General features: G+C 51.5%; 1 protein-coding gene across 2 annotated transcripts in view; it reads right to left on the reverse strand.

Annotated features, from left to right (window-relative positions):
- The window catches only part of fhl1a (four and a half LIM domains 1a), a 172,536-nt gene that overhangs the window by 35,645 nt on the left and 117,113 nt on the right, over window positions 1-19,778 (reverse strand). The window contains exon 1 of one of the 2 annotated variants that reach the window (XM_086002358.1): window positions 9,552-9,734. The exons of the other annotated variant lie outside the window; for it this stretch is intronic. Within the exon in view, the coding sequence (XP_085858484.1) occupies window positions 9,552-9,573 (22 nt within the window). The 5' untranslated portion in view covers window positions 9,574-9,734. Of the gene's footprint in view, window positions 1-9,551; window positions 9,735-19,778 lie in introns of those variants that run through there. 2 annotated transcript variants of the gene reach the window in all.

Raw genomic sequence — 19,778 nt, forward strand, 5'->3', positions numbered from 1 at the left:
CACTGACTCTCACTGGGGTACAGTTCACCACACACTGACTCTCACTGGGGTAAAGTTCCACAGACACTGACACTCACTGGAGTACAGTTCCACAGACACTGACTCTCACTGAGGTACGGGTTCCACAGACACAGACTCTCACTGGTGTACAGTTCCACAGACAACTAACTCTCACTGGGGTACAGTTCCACAGACACTGACTCTCACTGGGGTACGGGTTCCACAGACACTGACTCTCACTGGGGTATGGATTCCACAGACTCTGACTCTCACTGGAATACAGTTCCACAGACACTGACTCTCACTGGGGTACAGTTCCACAGACACTGCCTCTCACTGGGGTACAGTTCCACAGACACTGACTCTCACTGGGGTACAGTTCCACAGACACTGACTTTCACTGGGGTACAGTTCCACAGACACTGACTCTCACTGGGGTACAGTTCCACAGACACTGACTCTCACTGGGGTACAGTTCCACAGACACTGACTCTCACTGGGGTACAGTTCCACAGACACTGACTCTCACTGGGGTACCGTTCCACAGACACTGACTCTCACTGGGGTACAGTTCCACAGACACTGACTCTCACTGGGGTACAGTTCCAAAGACACTGACTCTCACTGGGGGACAGTTCCACAGACACTGACTCTCACTGGGGTACAGTTCCACAGACACTGACTCTCACTGGGGTACAGTTCCACAGGCACTGACTCTCACTGGGGTACAGTTCCACAGACAACTGACTCTCACTGGGGTACAGTTCCACAGACACTGACTCTCACTGGCGTACGGGTTCCACAGACACTGACTCTCACTGGGGTATGGATTCCACAGACTCTGACTCTCACTGGAATACAGTTCCACAGACACTGACTCTCACTGGGGTACAGTCCCAGACACTGACTCTCACTGGGGTACAGTTCCACAGGCACTGACTCTCACTGGGGTACAGTTCCACAGACACTGACTCTCACTGGGGTACAGTTCCACAGACACTGACTCTCACTGGGGTACAGTTCCACAGACACTGACTCTCACTGGGGTACAGTTCCACAGACACTGACTCTCACTGGGGTACCGTTCCACAGACACTGACTCTCACTGGGGTACAGTTCCACAGACACTGACTCTCACTGGGGTACAGTTCCAAAGACACTGACTCTCACTGGGGTACAGTTCCACAGACACTGACTCTCACTGGGGTACAGTTCCACAGACACTGACTCTCACTGGGGTACAGTTCCACAGACACTGACTCTCACTGGGGTACAGTTCCAAAGACACTGACTCTCACTGGGGTACAGTTCCACAGACACTGACTCTCACTGGAGTACAGTTCCACAGACACTGACTCTCACTGGGTTACAGTTCCACAGACACTGACTTTCACTGGGGTACAGTTCCACAAACACTGACTCTCACTGGGGTACAGTTCCACAGACACTGACTCTCACTGGGGTACAGTTCCACAGTCACTGACTCTCACTGGGGTACAGTTCCAAAGACACTGACTCTCACTGGGGTACAGTTCCACAGACACTGACTCTCACTGGGGTACAGTTCCACAGACACTGACTCTCACTGGGGTACAGCTCCACAGACTCTGACACTCACTGGGGTACAGTTCCACAGACACTGACTCTCCCTGGGGTACAGTTCCACAGACTCTGACACTCACTGGGGTACAATTCCACAGACACTGACTCTCACTGGGGTATGGATTCCACAGACACTGACTCTCACTGGGGTACAGTTCCACAGACACTGACTCTCACTGGGGTACAGTTCCACAGACACTGTCTCTCACTGGGGTACATTTCCACAGACACTGACTCTCACTGGGGTACAGTTCCACAGACACTGACTCTCACTGGGGTACAGTTCCACAGACACTGACTCTCACTAAGGTACACTTCCACAGGCACTGACTCTCACTGGGGTACAGTTCACCACACACTGACTCTCACTGGGGTAAAGTTCCACAGACACTGACTCTCACTGGGGTACGGGTTCCACAGACACTGACTCTCACTGGGGTACAGTTCCACAGGCACTGACTCTCACTGGGGTACAGTTCACCACACACTGACTCTCACAATTTTTCACAATTCAAATCGCTTTATTGGCATGATAAGTTACATCTTATGTTGCCAAAGCATCAAAATACATTGATGGTTTACCACATAAACGCAGTTCTATTCATACAGTGTATAAACAGGTATATCCCTGAGTGTATAAATATACATTCGCATTGTTTATATATATTCTTTTCTTAGTTTACTGGTTGGCTCTCTGTTCATGGCAAGCTGTAACATAGCGTGCCGCCAGTGTTATAGAGCTTCTCTCCTCTCCCAGTAGGAATGGGAGTTTTTGGTTGTCATTCAGATTTCTGAAATCAGGGCATATTTGTGAGAATTTTTGGTAGAAATTCTCCCTGATGCCCTGATATTTTCCACAAGCTGTGAGGAAGTGCATCTCTGTCTCCACCACTCCCTGACTGCAGTGCGAGCATATCCTGTCCTCTCTTGGCAGACTGGTCTCCCTGTGTCTGCCTTTTTCGATTGCTAGGCTATGTTCGCTAAGTCTGTACCTTGTCAAGGTTCTTCTCAGTTTGTTATCCTTTACCATGGTCAGGTAATCAGCTATGTTGTATTGTCTGTTTAGGGCCAAGTAGCAATTGAGTTTGCTTTGGGTTTTTGTTGTTTCTGCCCAATATGTCAGATATTTTTCCTTTTGCTTAGCGACGATTGTGTTGGGTCGAATTCTTTGTGTTATCCTGTCACTGTCCTGGGGCTGGTTATTGTTAGTATTGTTAGTAGTTACTTCACTGAGTCCCAGGACTAGTTGACTGAGGGTATTCTTCTTTATGGTCAGCTCTTGGCATTTCAGGGCGTCGTAGTGATAGCATTGGGGATTGCTCATTTGTAGGTGATTCCAAAATTTGGTGGCTCTTTTTTGGATAGTGATTATTAATGGATATTGGCCTAGTTCCGCCCTGCATGCATTGTTTACTGTTTTCCTTTGAGTCCGGAGGATACTTTTACAGAATTCTGCATGTCGGATCTCAATTGGGTGTTTGTCCCATTTTGCAAATTCTTGTTGAGTTAGCGGTCCCCATACCTCACTGCCATAGAGTGCAATTGGTTCAATTACTGATTTGAAAATTTTGAGCCAAATGCTAATTGGGATTTCTATTTGGATTGATTTTTTGATGGCATAGAAAGCCATTCTTGCTTTCTCTTTCAGTTCATTCACAGCCAGTTTGAAGTTTCCCGTAGAACTGATTTTTAAGCCCAAGTATGTGTAGTTAGTGGTTTGTTCAATTTTGGTTGTTCCTACTGTGAAATTTATTTTGGGTCCCTGATGTTTGGATCTTTGCTGGAAAACAAGGACTTTGGTTTTTTGGGGATTTATTGTCAGGGCCCAAGTCTGGCAGTACGACTCCAGCAGGTCCAGGTTTTGCTGTAGCCCCTCTTTAGTAGGTGACAGCAGAACCAGGTCGTCTGCATAGAGGAGGAATTTAACCTTGGATTCATATAGGGTGAGGCCGGGTGCTGTAGATTGTTCAAGTAGTTTTGCCAATCCATTTATGTAAATATTAAAGAGTGTCGGTGAGATTGGCGAGCCCTGGGGTAAAGTCTCACTGGGGTAAACTCTCACTGGGGTAAAGTTCCACAGACACTGACTCTCACTGGGGTACGGGTTCCACAGACACTGACTCTCACTGGGGTAAAGTTCCACAGACACTGACTCTCACTGGGGTACAGTTCCACAGACACTGACTCTCACTGGGGTACGGGTTCCACAGACACTGACTCTCATTGGGGTATAGTTCCACAGACACTGACTCTCACTGGGGTACAATTCCACAGACACTGACTCTCACTGGGTTACAGTCCCAGATACTGACTCTCACTGGGGAGGGGTTCCACAGACACTGACTCTCACTGGGGTACAGTTCCAAAGACACTGACTCTCGCTGGGGTACAGTTCCACAGACACTGACTCTCACTGGGGAACAGTTCCACAGACACTGACTCTCACTGGGGTACGGTTCCACAGACACTGACTCTCACTGGGGTACGGGTTCCACAGACACTGACTCTCACTGGGGTACAGTTCCACAGACACTGACTCTCACTGGGGTACAGTTCCACAGACACTGACTCTCACTGGGGTACAGTTCCACAGACATTGACTCTCGCTGGGGTACAGTTCCACAGACACTGACTCTCACTGGAGTACAGTTCCACAGACACTGACTCTCACTGAGGTACGGGTTCCACAGACACAGACTCTCACTGGTGTACAGCCCACAGACAACTGACTCTCACTGGGGTACAGTTCCACAGACACTGACTCTCAATGGGGTACAGTTCCACAGACACTGACTCTCACTGGGGTACGGGTTCTACAGACACTGACTCTCACTGGGGTATGGATTCCACAGACTCTGACTCTCACTGGAATACAGTTCCACAGACACTGACTCTCACTGGGACACAGTTCCACAGACACTGACTCTCACTGGGGTACAGTTCCACAGACACTGACTCTCACTGGGGTATGGATTCCACAGACACTGACTCTCACTGGGGTACAGCTCCACAGACACTGTCTCTCACTGGGGTACAGTTCCACAGACACTGACTCTCACTGGGGTACAGTTCCACAGACGCTGACTCTCACTGGGGTACAGTTCCACAGACACTGACTCTCACTGAGGTACACTTCCACAGGCACTGACTCTCACTGGGGTACAGTTCACCACACACTGACTCTCACTGGGGTAAAGTTCCACAGACACTAACTCTCACTGGGGTACGGGTTCCACAGACACTGACTCTCATTGGGGTATAGTTCCACAGACACTGACTCTCACTGGGGTACAGTTCCACAGACACTGACTCTCACTGGGGTACAGTTCCACAGGCACTGACTCTCACTGGGGTACAGTTCCACAGACACTGACTCTCACTGGGGGACAGTTCCACAGACACTGCCTCTCACTGGGGTACAGTTCCACAGACACTGACTCTCACTGGGGTACGGGTTCCACAGACACTGACTCTCACTGGGGTACTTGTTCCACAGACACTGACTCTCACTGGGGTACGGGTTCCACAGACACTGACTCTCACTGGGGTACAGTTCCACAGACACTGACTCTCACTGGGGTACAGTTCCACAGACACGGCCTCTCACTGGGGTACAGTTCCACAGACACTGACTCTCACTGGGGTATGGGTTCCACAGACACTGACTCTCACTGGGGTACAGTTCCACAGACACTGACTCTCACTAGGGTACAGTTCCACAGACACTGACTCTCACTGGGATACAGTTCCACAGACACTGACTCTCACTGGGGTACATTTCCACAGAGGCTGACTCTCACTGGGTTACAGTTCCACAGACACTGACTCTCACTGGGGTACAGTTCCACAGACACTGACTCTCACTGGGGTACAGTTCCACAGACAACTGACTCTCACTGGGGTACAGTTCTACAGACACTGACTCTCACTGGGGTACAGTTCCATAGACACTGACTCTCACTGGGGTACAGTTCCACAGACACTGACTCTCACTGGGGTACGGGTTCCACAGACACTGACTCTCACTGGGGTATGGATTCCACAGACTCTGACTCTCATTGGGGCACAGTTCCACAGACACTGACTCTCACTGGGGTACAGTTCTACAGACACTGACTCTCACTGGGGTACAGCTCCACAGACACTGACTCTCACTGGGGTACAGTTCCATAGACACTGACTCTCACTGGGGTACAGTTCCACAGACACTGACTCTCACTGAGGTACAGTTCCACAGACACTGACTCTCACTGGGGTACAGTTCCACAGACACTGACTCTCACTGGGGTACGGGTTCCACAGACACTGACTCTCACTGGGGTACAGTTCCACAGACACTGACTCTCACTGGGGTACGGGTTCCACAGACACTGACTCTCACTGGGGTACTTGTTCCACAGACACTGACTCTCACTGGGGTACGGGTTCCACAGACACTGACTCTCACTGGGGTACAGTTCCACAGACACTGACTCTCACTGGGGTACAGTTCCACAGACACGGCCTCTCACTGGGGTACAGTTCCACAGACACTGACTCTCACTGGGGTATGGGTTCCACAGACACTGACTCTCACTGGGGTACAGTTCCACAGACACTGACTCTCACTAGGGTACAGTTCCACAGACACTGACTCTCACTGGGATACAGTTCCACAGACACTGACTCTCACTGGGGTACATTTCCACAGAGGCTGACTCTCACTGGGTTACAGTTCCACAGACACTGACTCTCACTGGGGTACAGTTCCACAGACACTGACTCTCACTGGGGTACAGTTCCACAGACAACTGACTCTCACTGGGGTACAGTTCTACAGACACTGACTCTCACTGGGGTACAGTTCCATAGACACTGACTCTCACTGGGGTACAGTTCCACAGACACTGACTCTCACTGGGGTACGGGTTCCACAGACACTGACTCTCACTGGGGTATGGATTCCACAGACTCTGACTCTCATTGGGGCACAGTTCCACAGACACTGACTCTCACTGGGGTACAGTTCTACAGACACTGACTCTCACTGGGGTACAGCTCCACAGACACTGACTCTCACTGGGGTACAGTTCCATAGACACTGACTCTCACTGGGGTACAGTTCCACAGACACTGACTCTCACTGAGGTACAGTTCCACAGACACTGACTCTCACTGGGGTACAGTTCCACAGACACTGACTCTCACTGGGGTACGGGTTCCACAGACACTGACTCTCACTCGGGTACGGATTCCACAGACACTGACTCTCACTGGGGTACAGTTCCACAGGCACTGACTCTCACTGGGGTACAGTTCCACAGACACTGACTCTCACTGGGGTACAGTTCCACACACACTGACTCTCACTGGGGTACAGTTCCACAGACACTGACTCTCACTGGGGTACAGTTCCACAGACACTGACTCTCACTGGGGTACAGTTCCACAGACACTGACACTCATTGCAGTATAGCTGCACAGACACTGACTCTCACTGGGGTAAAGTTCCACAGACACTGACTCTCACTGGGGTAAGGGTTCCACAGACACTGACTCTCACTGGGGTACAGTTCCACAGGCACTGACTCTCACTGGGGTACAGTTCCACAGACACTGACTCTCACTAGGGTACGGGTTCCACAGACACTGACTCTCACTGGGGTAAAGTTCCACAGACACTGACTCTCACTCGGGTACGGGTTCCACAGACACTGACTCTCACTGGGGTAAAGTTCCACAGACACTGACTCTCACTGGGCTACGGATTCCACAGACACTGACTCTCACTGGGGTACAGTTCCACAGACACTGACTCTCACTGGGGTACAGTTCCACAGACACTGACTCTCACTGGGGTACATTTCCACAAACACTGTCTCTCACTGGGGTACAGTTCCACAGACACTGACTCTCACTGGGGTACAGTTCCACAGACACTGACTCTCACTGGGGTAAAGTTCCACAGACACTGACTCTCACTGGGGTACAGTTCCACAGACACTGACTCTCACTGGGGTACAGTTCCACAGACACTGACTCTCACTGGGGTACAGTTCCACAGACACTGACTCTCACTGGGGTACAGTTCCACAGACACTGACTCTCACTGGGGTACAGTTCCACAGACACTGACTCTCACTGGGGTACAGTTCCACAGACACTGACTCTCACTGGGGTAAAGTTCCACAGACACTGACTCTCACTGGGGTAAGGGTTCCACAGACACTGACTCTCACTGGGGTACAGTTCCACAGACACTGACTCTCACTGGGGTAAGGGTTCCACAGACACTGAATCTCACTGGGGTACAGTTCCACAGGCACTGACTCTCACTGGGGTAAAGTTCCACAGACGCTGACTCTCACTGGGGCACGGGTTCCACAGACACTGACACTCACGGGGTACAGTTCCACAGACACTCACTGGGGTACAGTTCCACAGACACTGACTCTCACTAGGGTACGGGTTCCACAGACACTGACTCTCACTGGGGTACGGGTTCCACAGACACTGACTCTCACTCGGGTACGGGTTCCACAGACACTGACTCTCACTGGGGTAAAGTTCCACAGACACTGACTCTCACTGGGGTAAAGTTCCACAGACACTGACTCTCACTGGGGTACAGTTCCACAGACACTGATTCTCACTGTGGTACAGTTCCACAGGCACTGACTCTCACTGGGGTATGGGTTCCACAGACACAGACTCTCACTGGGGTACGGGTGCCACAGGCACGGACTCTCACTGGGGTACAGTTCCACAGACACTGACTCTCACTGGGCTACGGATTCCACAGACACTGACTCTCACTGGGGTACAGTTCCACAGACACTGACTCTCACTGGGGTACAGTTCCACAGACACTGACTCTCACTGGGGTACATTTCCACAAACACTGTCTCTCACTGGGGTACAGTTCCACAGACACTGATTCTCACTGGGGTACGGGTTCCACAGACACTGACTCTCACTGGGGTACAGTTCCACAGACACTGACTCTCACTGGGGTACAGTTCCGCAGACACTGACTCTCACTGGTGTACAGTTCTTCACCCAAGTGGTCAGTCTATATTTGTGAACTTTGACACTGGGTGTGGGCAGGGATTGTTAAAAGTGTTTTAAAAAATTTAATTGCCCGCTGATTATAGCCATCCTTTGTTTAACAAGTAGTGAGCGGTTCAGGGATCAATGGGACAGGCTTTCATTGCAGCTCTGTGAAAAATGCAAAAGCGACAGCCCATTCACTGCTGATAAAAACGTTAAACAATCTGTTAAAATTAATTTGAGGCTTACTTTACACAAGAACTGAAGTTTAAAGGACAATGTTGTTCTTTGTTACTGTTATACTGCTCTGGAATCACTGCCTGTAGATCCATTTGTAACTGCACATTGCACATTACAAATCAAAGTGTGCGCCTGGCAGCTGCCTCTGGAGAAATGGACTGATTATAACGATTCCTCAGACACTCTCTGCTTGTTATAAGAATGCACAGGTTGCAGTATAACTCCCAGACACCGGTGTCTGTATGAGGTCAAAGCCCAGTGTTTTACAGGGAGTTTATCATCACCTTCATTCTGAACTTTGCTGCTTTACTCGAACTAATACTACTTACGATAGAGTTACAACTTTGCACCGATACTGCTCACCCTTACAGTAACTGTTGCTGATTTCAGTGGCCGAGGAAGATTCCTCAGCTGCTGTTTAGTGAAGACATTAACCCATTTAAAATAAACAGTTAACTCCGTTAAGTTAGCGATGGAGGAATGCCGTGTCAATGAGTTAAATGTTGACTAGCATCACTAACCAGGCTACAGCCTTGAAACTGAAGCAATAGAAATCTCTATGATTGCAATATCTTAAACATCCCGCAACAACCAGACTCTACCTAATAAAACCCCTCACATTTTCACGTTATTTCCACAGCTTTACAACAAATGGTTATAAAATGCAATTTAAACAATACCTGGACTCTTGTAGAAGGCCATTCTTTAACCGAAATCTCTAACCGAAATCTTCACACTTTCTCCAGACAGCGAACTGTTGACACTCACTCAATTACCTCATTCTCTCCCATTTGCCAAGCGAGCTATTAATACAGTAACTGGGACAACGAATCCCAGCCCCTTCTGACAAAACCTTTCATCCCACTCAACAGTGTTTACCATTTTAGGTATTTCAGCAAGAAAGTGATGGGGATTGGATCGGGCTCCCACTGAACATTCCTGCATTACTTCACAGCTTCAGGAGCCAATACCAACAAAAGTGATACATGACTATTAGTGGAAGCAATTTCATTGTAAACCATTGCCAATCCCAAAAGGGTTTGAAGAAGAAATGTAGACAGGTTCTTATCAACAAATGGGATTCAGGGTTAATAGAAATACACTTGGGAATACTGGGGATAGGAGGGAGAGATGGACACTCGGGAATACTGGGGATAGGAGGGTGAGATGGACACTCGGGAATACTGGGGATAGGAGGGTGAGATGGACACTCGGGAATACTGGGGATAGGAGGGAGAGATGGACACTCGGGAATACTGGGGATAGGAGGGTGAGATGGACACTCGGGAATACTGGGGATAGGAGGGAGAGATGGGCAGACGGGAATACTGGGGATAGGAGGGAGAGATGCACATATCGGGAATACTGGGGATAGGAGGGAGAGATGGGCAGATGGGAATACTGGGGATAGGAGGGTGAGATGGACAGATGGGAATACTGGGGATAGGAGGGTGAGATGGACACTCGGGAATACTGGGGATAGGAGGGTGAGATGGACAGACGGGAATACTGGGGATATGAGGGAGAGATGGGCAGATGGGAATACTGGGGATAGGAGGGAGAGATGCACATATCGGGAATACTGGGGATAGGAGGGAGAGATGGGCAGATGGGAATACTGGGGATAGGAGGGTGAGATGGGCAGATGGGAATACTGGGGATAGGAGGGTGAGATGGACACTCGGGAATACTGGGGATAGGAGGGTGAGATGGACACTCAGGAATACTGGGGATAGGAGGGAGAGATGGACACTCGGGAATACTGGGGATAGGAGGGTGAGATGGACACTCTGGGGATAGGAGGGAGAGATGGACAGATGGGAATACTGGGGATAGGAGGGTGAGATGGACACTCGGGAATACTGGGGATAGGAGGGAGAGATGGACACTCGGGAATACTGGGGATAGGAGGGAGAGATGGACAGACGGGAATACTGGGGATAGGAGGGAGAGATGGACACTCGGGAATACTGGGGATAGGAGGGTGAGATGGACACTCGGGAATACTGGGGATAGGAGGGAGAGATGGACAGATGGGAATACTGGGGATAGGAGGGAGAGATGGACACTCGGGAATACTGGGGATAGGAGGGTGAGATGGACAGACGGGAATACTGGGGATAGGAGGGAGAGATGGACAGACGAGAATACTGGGGATAGGAGGGAGAGATGGACACTCGGGAATACTGGGGATAGGAGGGTGAGATGGACAGGCGGGAATACTGGGGATAGGAGGGAGAGATGGACACTCGGGAATACTGGGGATAGGAGGGAGAGATGGACAGACGGGAATACTGGGGATAGGAGGGAGAGATGGACAGACGAGAAAACTGGGGATAGGAGGGAGAGATGGACACTCGGGAATACTGGGGATAGGAGGGTGAGATGGACAGGCGGGAATACTGGGGATAGGAGGGAGAGATGGACACTCGGGAATACTGGGGATAGGAGGGAGAGATGGACACTCGGGAATACTGGGGATAGGAGGGAGAGATGGACAGACGAGAATACTGGGGATAGGAGGGAGAGATGGACACTCGGGAATACTGGGGATAGGAGGGTGAGATGGACAGACGGGAATACTGGGGATAGGAGGGAGAGATGGACAGACGAGAATACTGGGGATAGGAGGGAGAGATGGACACTCGGGAATACTGGGGATAGGAGGGTGAGATGGACAGGCGGGAATACTGGGGATAGGAGGGAGAGATGGACACTCGGGAATACTGGGGATAGGAGGGAGAGATGGACAGACGGGAATACTGGGGATAGGAGGGAGAGATGGACAGACGAGAATACTGGGGATAGGAGGGAGAGATGGACACTCGGGAATACTGGGGATAGGAGGGTGAGATGGACACTCGGGAATACTGGGGATAGGAGGGAGAGATGGACACTCGGGAATACTGGGGATAGGAGGGTGAGATGGACACTCGGGAATACTGGGGATAGGAGGGAGAGATGCACATATCGGGAATACTGGGGATAGGAGGGAGAGATGGGCAGACGGGAATACTGGGGATAGGAGAGTGAGATAGACAGATGGGAATACTCCGGATAGGAGGGTGAGATGGACACTCGGGAATACTGGGGATAGGAGGATGAGATGGACACTCGGGAATACTGGGGATAGTAGGGAGAGATGGACACTCATGAATACTGGGGATAGGAGGGTGAGATGGACACTCGGGAATACTGGGGATAGGAGGGTGAGATGGACAGATGGGAATACTGGGGATAGGAGGGAGAGATGGACAGATGGGAATACTGGGGATAGGAGGGTGAGATGGACACTCGGGAATACTGGGGATAGGAGGGAGAGATGGACACGCGGGAATACTGGGGATAGGAGGGAGCGATGGACACTCGGGAATACTGGGGATAGGAGGGAGAGATGGACAGATGGGAATACTGGGGATAGGAGGGTGAGATGGACACTCGGGAATACTGGGGATAGGAGGGAGAGATGGACACTCTGGAATGCTGGGGATAGGAGGGAGAGATGGACAGATGGGAATACTGGGGATAGGAGGGAGAGATGGACACTCGGGAATACTGGGGATAGGAGGGAGAGATGGACAGATGGGAATACTGGGGATAGGAGGGAGAGATGGACAGACGAGAATACTGGGGATAGGAGGGAGAGATGGACACTCGGGAATACTGGGGATAGGAGGGTGAGATGGACACTCGGGAATACTGGGGATAGGAGGGAGAGATGGACACTCGGGAATACTGGGGATAGGAGGGTGAGATGGACACTCGGGAATACTGGGGATAGGAGGGAGAGATGCACATATCGGGAATACTGGGGATAGGAGGGAGAGATGGGCAGACGGGAATACTGGGGATAGGAGAGTGAGATAGACAGATGGGAATACTCTGGATAGGAGGGTGAGATGGACACTCGGGAATACTGGGGATAGGAGGATGAGATGGACACTCGGGAATACTGGGGATAGTAGGGAGAGATGGACACTCATGAATACTGGGGATAGGAGGGTGAGATGGACACTCGGGAATACTGGGGATAGGAGGGTGAGATGGACAGATGGGAATACTGGGGATAGGAGGGAGAGATGGACAGATGGGAATACTGGGGATAGGAGGGTGAGATGGACACTCGGGAATACTGGGGATAGGAGGGAGAGATGGACACTCGGGAATACTGGGGATAGGAGGGTGAGATGGACAGACGGGAATACTGGGGATAGGAGGGAGAGATGGACAGACGAGAATACTGGGGATAGGAGGGAGAGATGGACAGACGGGAATACTGGGGATAGGAGGGTGAGATGGACACTCGGGAATACTGGGGATAGGAGGGAGAGATGGACAGATGGGAATACTGGGGATAGGAGGGTGAGATGGACACTCGGGAATACTGGGGATAGGAAGGAGAGATGGACAGATGGGAATACTGGGGACAGGAGGGAGAGATGGACACTCGGGAATACTGGGGATAGGAGGGAGAGATGGACAGACGGGAATACTGGGGATAGGAGGGTGAGATGGACACTCGGGAATACTGGGGATAGGAGGGAGAGATGAACGCTCGGGAATACTGGGGATAGGAGGGAGAGCTGGACACTCAGGAATACTGGGGATAGGAGGGAGAGATGGACAGATGGGAATACTGGGGATAGGAAGGTGAGATGGACGCTCGGGAATACTGGGGATAGGAGGGAGAGATGGACACTCGGGAATACTGGGGATAGGAGGGAGAGATGGACAGACGGGAATACTGGGGATAGGAGGGAGAGATGGACACTCGGGAATACTGGGGCTAGGAGGGTGAGATGGACACTCGGGAATACTGGGGATAGGAGGGAGAGATGGACACTCGGGAATACTGGGGATAGGAGGGAGAGATGGACACTCGGGAATACTGGGGATAGGAGCGTGAGATGGACACTCGGGAATACTGGGGATAGGAGGGAGAGATGGACACTCGGGAATACTGGGGATAGGAGGGAGAGATGGACAGATGGGAATACTGAGGATAGGAGGGAGAGATGGACACTCGGGAATACTGGGGATAGGAGGGAGAGGTGGACAGACAGGAATACTGCGGATAGGAGGGAGAGATGGACACTCGGGAATACTGGGGATAGGAGGGAGAGATGGACACTTGGGAATCCTGGGGATAGGAGGGTGAGATGGACAGGCGGGAATACTGGGGATAGGAGGGAGAGATGGACACTCGGGAAAACTGGGGATAGGAGAAGAGATGGACACTCGGGAATACTGGGGATAGGAGGGAGAGATGGGCAGACGGGAATACTGGGGATAGGAGGGAGAGATGGACACTCGGGAAAACTGGGGATAGGAGAAGAGATGGACACTCGGGAATACTGGGGATAGAAGGGAGAGATGGACAGATGGGAATACTGAGGATAGGAGGGAGAGATGGACACTCGGGAATACTGGGGATAGGGGGGAGAGATGGACGCTCGGGAATACTGGGGATAGGAGGGAGAGATGGACACTCGGGAATACTGGGGATAGGAGGGAGAGTTGGACAGATGGGAATACTGGGGATAGGAAGGTGAGATGGACACTCGGGAATACTGAGGATAGGAGGGAGAGATGGACAGATGGGAATACTGGGGATAGTAGGGAGAGATGGACAGACGGGAATACTGGGGATAGGAGGGAGAGATGGACAGGCGGGAATACTGGGGATAGGAGGGAGAGATGGACACTCGGGAAAACTGGGGATAGGAGAAGAGATGGACACTCGGGAATACTGGGGATAGGAGGGAGAGATGGGCAGACGGGAATACTGGGGATAGGAGGGTGAGATGGACACTCGGGAATACTGGGGCTAGGAGGGAGAGATGGACACTCGGGAAAACTGGGGATAGGAGGGTGAGATGGACACTTGGGAATACTGGGGATAGGAGGGAGAGATGTACACTCGGGAATACTGGGGATAGGAGGGAGAGATGGACACTCGGGAATACTGGGGATAGGAGGGAGAGATGGACACTCGGGAATACTGGGGATAGGAGGGTGAGATGGACAGACGGGAATACTGGGGATAGGAGGGAGCGATGGACACTCGGGAATACTGGGGATAGGAGGGTGAGATGGACACTCGGGAATACTGGGGATAGGAGGGTGAGATGGACACTCGGGAACACTGGGGATAGGAGGGTGAGATGGACACTCGGGAATACTGGGGATAGGAGGGAGAGATGGACACTCGGGAATACTGGGGATAGGAGGGAGAGATGGACACTCGGGAATACTGGGGATAGGAGGGAGAGATGGACACTCGGGAATACTGGGGATAGGAGGGAGAGATGGACACTCGGGAATACTGGGGATAGGAGGGAGAGATGGACACTCGGGAATACTGGGGATAGGAGGGTGAGATGTGCACTCGGGAATACTGGGGATAGGAGGATGAGATGGACACTCGGGAATACTGGGGATAGGAGGGAGAGATGGACACTCGGGAATACTGGGGATAGGAGGGAGAGATGGACACTCGGGAATACTGGGGATAGGAGGGAGTGATGGACACTCGGGAATACTGGGGATAGGAGGGAGAGATGGACACTCAGGAATACTGGGGATAGGAGGGTGAGATGGACACTCGGGAATACTGGGGATAGGAGGGTGAGTGGGGCACTCGGGAATACTGGGGATAGGAGGGAGAGATGGGCAGAAAGCTTGTCCTACCTGGAGCTGTCCGCAGTCCTTGCTGTAATTATCAGTTTGTTTTACACAAAGCGAATTATATCGAACCTGATTGTAACACACTCTCGGTGACTGACAAATCTCTCCTCCTTCTTTCAATGAAGATGATTATATTGGGATAGGAATCTCTCGTATATCCTGCCGCACTAACCCGCATAAGAAACTTTTAATTTAATTTTTAAGGTATCCATAAGCCACAGGAAGGAAAAAATAAAAACTTGTATTTCTATAGCGCTTTTCATGACCTCAGGACGTCTCAAAACGCTTTACAGCCAATGAAGTACTTTCTGAAGCGTGGTCACTGTTGTAATGTAGGAAACGTGGCAGCCAAATTGCGCACAGCAAGCTCCCACAAACAGCAATGTGATAATGACCAGATAATCTGTTTTTTGTGATGTTGATTGAGGGATAAATATTAGCCAGGACACCGGGGAGAACTCCCCTGCTCTTCCTCAAAATGGTGCCATGGGATCTTTTACATCCACCTGAGAGAGGAGACGGAGCCTTGGTTTAACATCTTATCTGAAAGATGGAACTTCTGACAGTGCAGCATTCCCCCAGTACTGCACTGGAGTGTCAGCCTGGATTCTTTATGCTCAAGTCCCTGGAGTGGGACTTGAACCCACAACCTTCTGACTCAAAGGCAAGGGTGGTGCCCACTGAACCATGGCTGACACTGTAAGGAAGGTAAGATTTGAGGAATAACCAAGGGGATCGGAGCCTCCTGATTCTTGCCCCACCCTGTAATCATGACAATAACTCAAAGTGACTTGAAGTGGAGGGCCTCCTGCTCAACCTGTTCGCATTGCAGACACTGCCGGACACTGCCGGCTGTTAGCTGCTCTTGTGAAATGTCTGTACCAGGAGAACGATTCCAACTAACAGATGAATTCTGCCCCTCCCGTGAATCTCCCGTCTACAGGGTTCTGTCTATGTGTCCACATCACTTACTTCATAACTGCTTCCCTCAGATAGTCACAAGTATTAGGAAGAGCACAGTTTGATTGAAACCTTCCTCACTCCCTTGAAGACTGACTTCACTCCCTGTTCATCTGCTGACTGGGACTAACTCACTGTCTGGGGGGCCCTGAACCCCCATATCCCACCTTCCAATGACTGACCACCAACATACTGTGCACCCAGGGGTCTGGCTCGCTACTCGAACATTTCTAAATCAGACATTTGTCCAGCCCCATTTTAAAGTTGTATTAACAAGGAGACGTAAAAAAGGTTTTATTTCAGAAATCTAAATGTTGCCTAGGTTTAGATGAATTGTTATTTCTATGCACACAGGGACAGATTCCCTGATCCTCTCTGGTCTCCAGGCTGATCTTAGTTTCTATATTTCAAGAAAGTAAATTCAATCTGACCCTTTACAATTGAAGCATGCAGTCCAAAACTTGAGGAATAATTCTGGCCTTTGCTTAGTCCATGGTCTGAAGACACATTTCCTCAGTAGTTTGGTCACGGTGCAATGTTATTGTCGATTCATGTCCTGACATTAGAAGTACAGTGTGGTCACCCAGACTGAAACATTAACCCCAACCCCACCCATCCAATCTCAAAAACCCAACACCACCCCACCCCACCCTAATCTCACAAATCCCACCCCAACCCCACCTACCCAGCCCCAACCCAGTGGATATAATGGGGGCAAAAAAATATTCACAACTCTTTTTTCTAACTTTCTCCTTCTATTCCCTTCTCTCACAGTGTTGTAACTGTTTCCCTTTTCTCGCCCTCTCCTCTCTGTAAACTGTTGTGCCAATCCTTAGGTAGAGAGTCTGAAGTAAACATCAAAATTGAAGTTCAGCTCCATTCTGCCCAAACGGGCTCAGGGAGATGAGGAGCTCAATCAGCCATAGGTTACTTAACCTACACAGAGAATCGAGCTCAACTCTCTCAACGGGCCGAACTACAGCTCCAGGGCCATAGATGGATCGTTTATACAAATGGTGAACATAAACTAGGCAGCGGCCATATAAGTTGTACAATATCAATTAGATGTTCGAAGTCGTCCTTGGCTCAATGGTAGCACTCTCACCTCTGGATCAGAGCTAGTAGGTTCAAACTGCTCTCCAGGACTTGAGCCCATAATCCAGGGTGACACTTTAGTGCTGTACTGAGGGAGCGCTGCACTGTCGGAGGGGCAGTACTGAGGGAGCACTGCACTGTCAGAGGGGCAGTACTGAGGGGGCGCCGCACTGTCGGAGGGGCAGTACTGAGGGAGCGCTGCACTGTCGGAGGGGCAGTACTGAGGGAGCACTGCACTGTCGGAGAGGCAGTACTGAGGGAGCGCCGCACTGTCGCAGGGGCAGTACTGAGGGAGCGCTGTACTGTCGGAGGGGCAGTACTGAGGGAGCGCTGCACTGTCGGAGAGGCAGTACTGAGGGAGCGCCGCCCTGTCGGAGGGGCAGTACTGAGGGAGCGCCGCACTGTCGGAGGGGCAGTACTGAGGGAGCGCCGCACTGTCGGAGGGGCAGTACTGAGGGAGCGCCGCACTGTCAGAGGGGCAGTACTGAGGGAGCGCCACACTGTCAGTGGGTCAGTACTGAGGGAGCGCTGCACTGTCGGAGTGGCAGTACTGAGGGAGTGCTGCACTGTCGGAGGGGCAGTACTGAGGGAGCGCAGCACTGTCGGGGGGCAGTACTGAGGGAACACGGCACTGTCGGAGGGGCAGTACTGAGGGAGCGCTGCACTGTCAGAGGGGCAGTACTGAGGGAGAGCTGCACTGTCAGAGGGTCAGTACTGAGGGAGTGCTATACTGTCGGAGGGGCAGTGCTGAGGGAGCACTGCACTGTCGGAGGGGCAGTACTGAGGGAGTGCTGCACTGTAGGAGGGTCAGTACTGAGGGAGGGCTGCACTGTCGGAGGGTCAGTACTGAGGGAGCGCTGGACTGTCGGAGGGACAGTACTGGGGGAGTGCTGCACTGTCGGAGGGGCGGTACTGAGGGAGTGCTGCACTGTCGGAAGGGCAGTACTGAGGGTGCACTGCACTGTCGGAGGGGCAGTACTGAGTGTGCGCTGCACTGTCCGAGGGTCAGTACTGAGGGAGCGCAGCACTGTCGGAGGGGCAGTACTGAGGGAGCGCTGCACTTTCGGAGGTGCCGTCTTTCAGATGAGACATTAAATCAGAGCCCGATTTTCATGTTCGAGTGGATGTATAAGATCCCACGCCGCTATTGAAAGATGAGGAAGCTCTGCTGGTGTCCTGGCCAACATTCCTCTCTATAAACACCAGAATGGGACATTTCTCCCATTGCTGTTTGTGGGATCTTGCTGCTCACAAATTGGCTGTTGAGTTTGCTTACAAAAGGACAGTGGCCACACTTTAAAATAATTCATTGGCTGCAATGCACTTCGGGAACTTGTGACAGCAGGAAAGTTACTGTGTGAATACAAGCCAGTCTTTCTTTTTTAAGTAACCTCGCTATCCAGGAAAGGAGGGAGAGTGAAAATAGGGAACTACAGGCCAGCCAGCCAGACATCAGTCGTCAGGAAAATGCTGGAATCCATTGTTCTTCTTCTTAGGCAGTCCCTCGGAACCGAGGATGACTTGCTTCCACATTAAAAATGAGTTCTCAGGTGACTGATGAGTCCAATGCGGGACCTACAGTCTCTGTCACAGGTGGGGCAGACGATGGTTGAAGGGGCGGGTGGGTGGGGTGCTTGGGTTGACGTGCGCTCCTTGCGCTGCCTGCGCTTGGCTTCCGCTTGCTCCCGGCGAAGAGACTCGAGGTGTTCGGCGCCTTCCCTGATGCTTCTCCTCCACTTTGTGCGGTCTTGGGCCAGGGATTCCCAGGTGTCGGAGGGGATGTTACATTTTTTCAAGGAGGCTTTGAGGGTGTCCTTGAAGCGTTTCCTCTGCCCACCTGGGGCTCTCTTGCCGTGCCGGAGCTCCGAGTAGAGCGCTTGTTTTGGGAGTCTCGTATCGGGCATGCGGACAATGTGACCCATCCATCGGAGCTGATTGAGCGTGGTCAGAGCTTCGATGCTGGGGATGTTGGCCTGAGCGAGAACACTGACGTTGGTGCGCCTATCCTGCCAATGGATTTGCAGGATCTTGCGGAGGCAGCGTTGGTGGTACCTCTCCAGTGTTTTGAGGTGCCTGCTGTACATGGTCCATGTCTCTGAGGCATACAGCAGGGCAGGTATCACTGCTGCCCTGTAGACCATGAGCTTAGTGCCGGGTTTGAGGTC

This window comes from Somniosus microcephalus, chromosome 1, assembly GCF_052327205.1.
Source record: "Somniosus microcephalus isolate GS21.2 chromosome 1, FLI_Smic_1.0, whole genome shotgun sequence".
In the NCBI taxonomy this organism is placed as follows: Eukaryota; Metazoa; Chordata; class Chondrichthyes; order Squaliformes; family Somniosidae; genus Somniosus; species Somniosus microcephalus.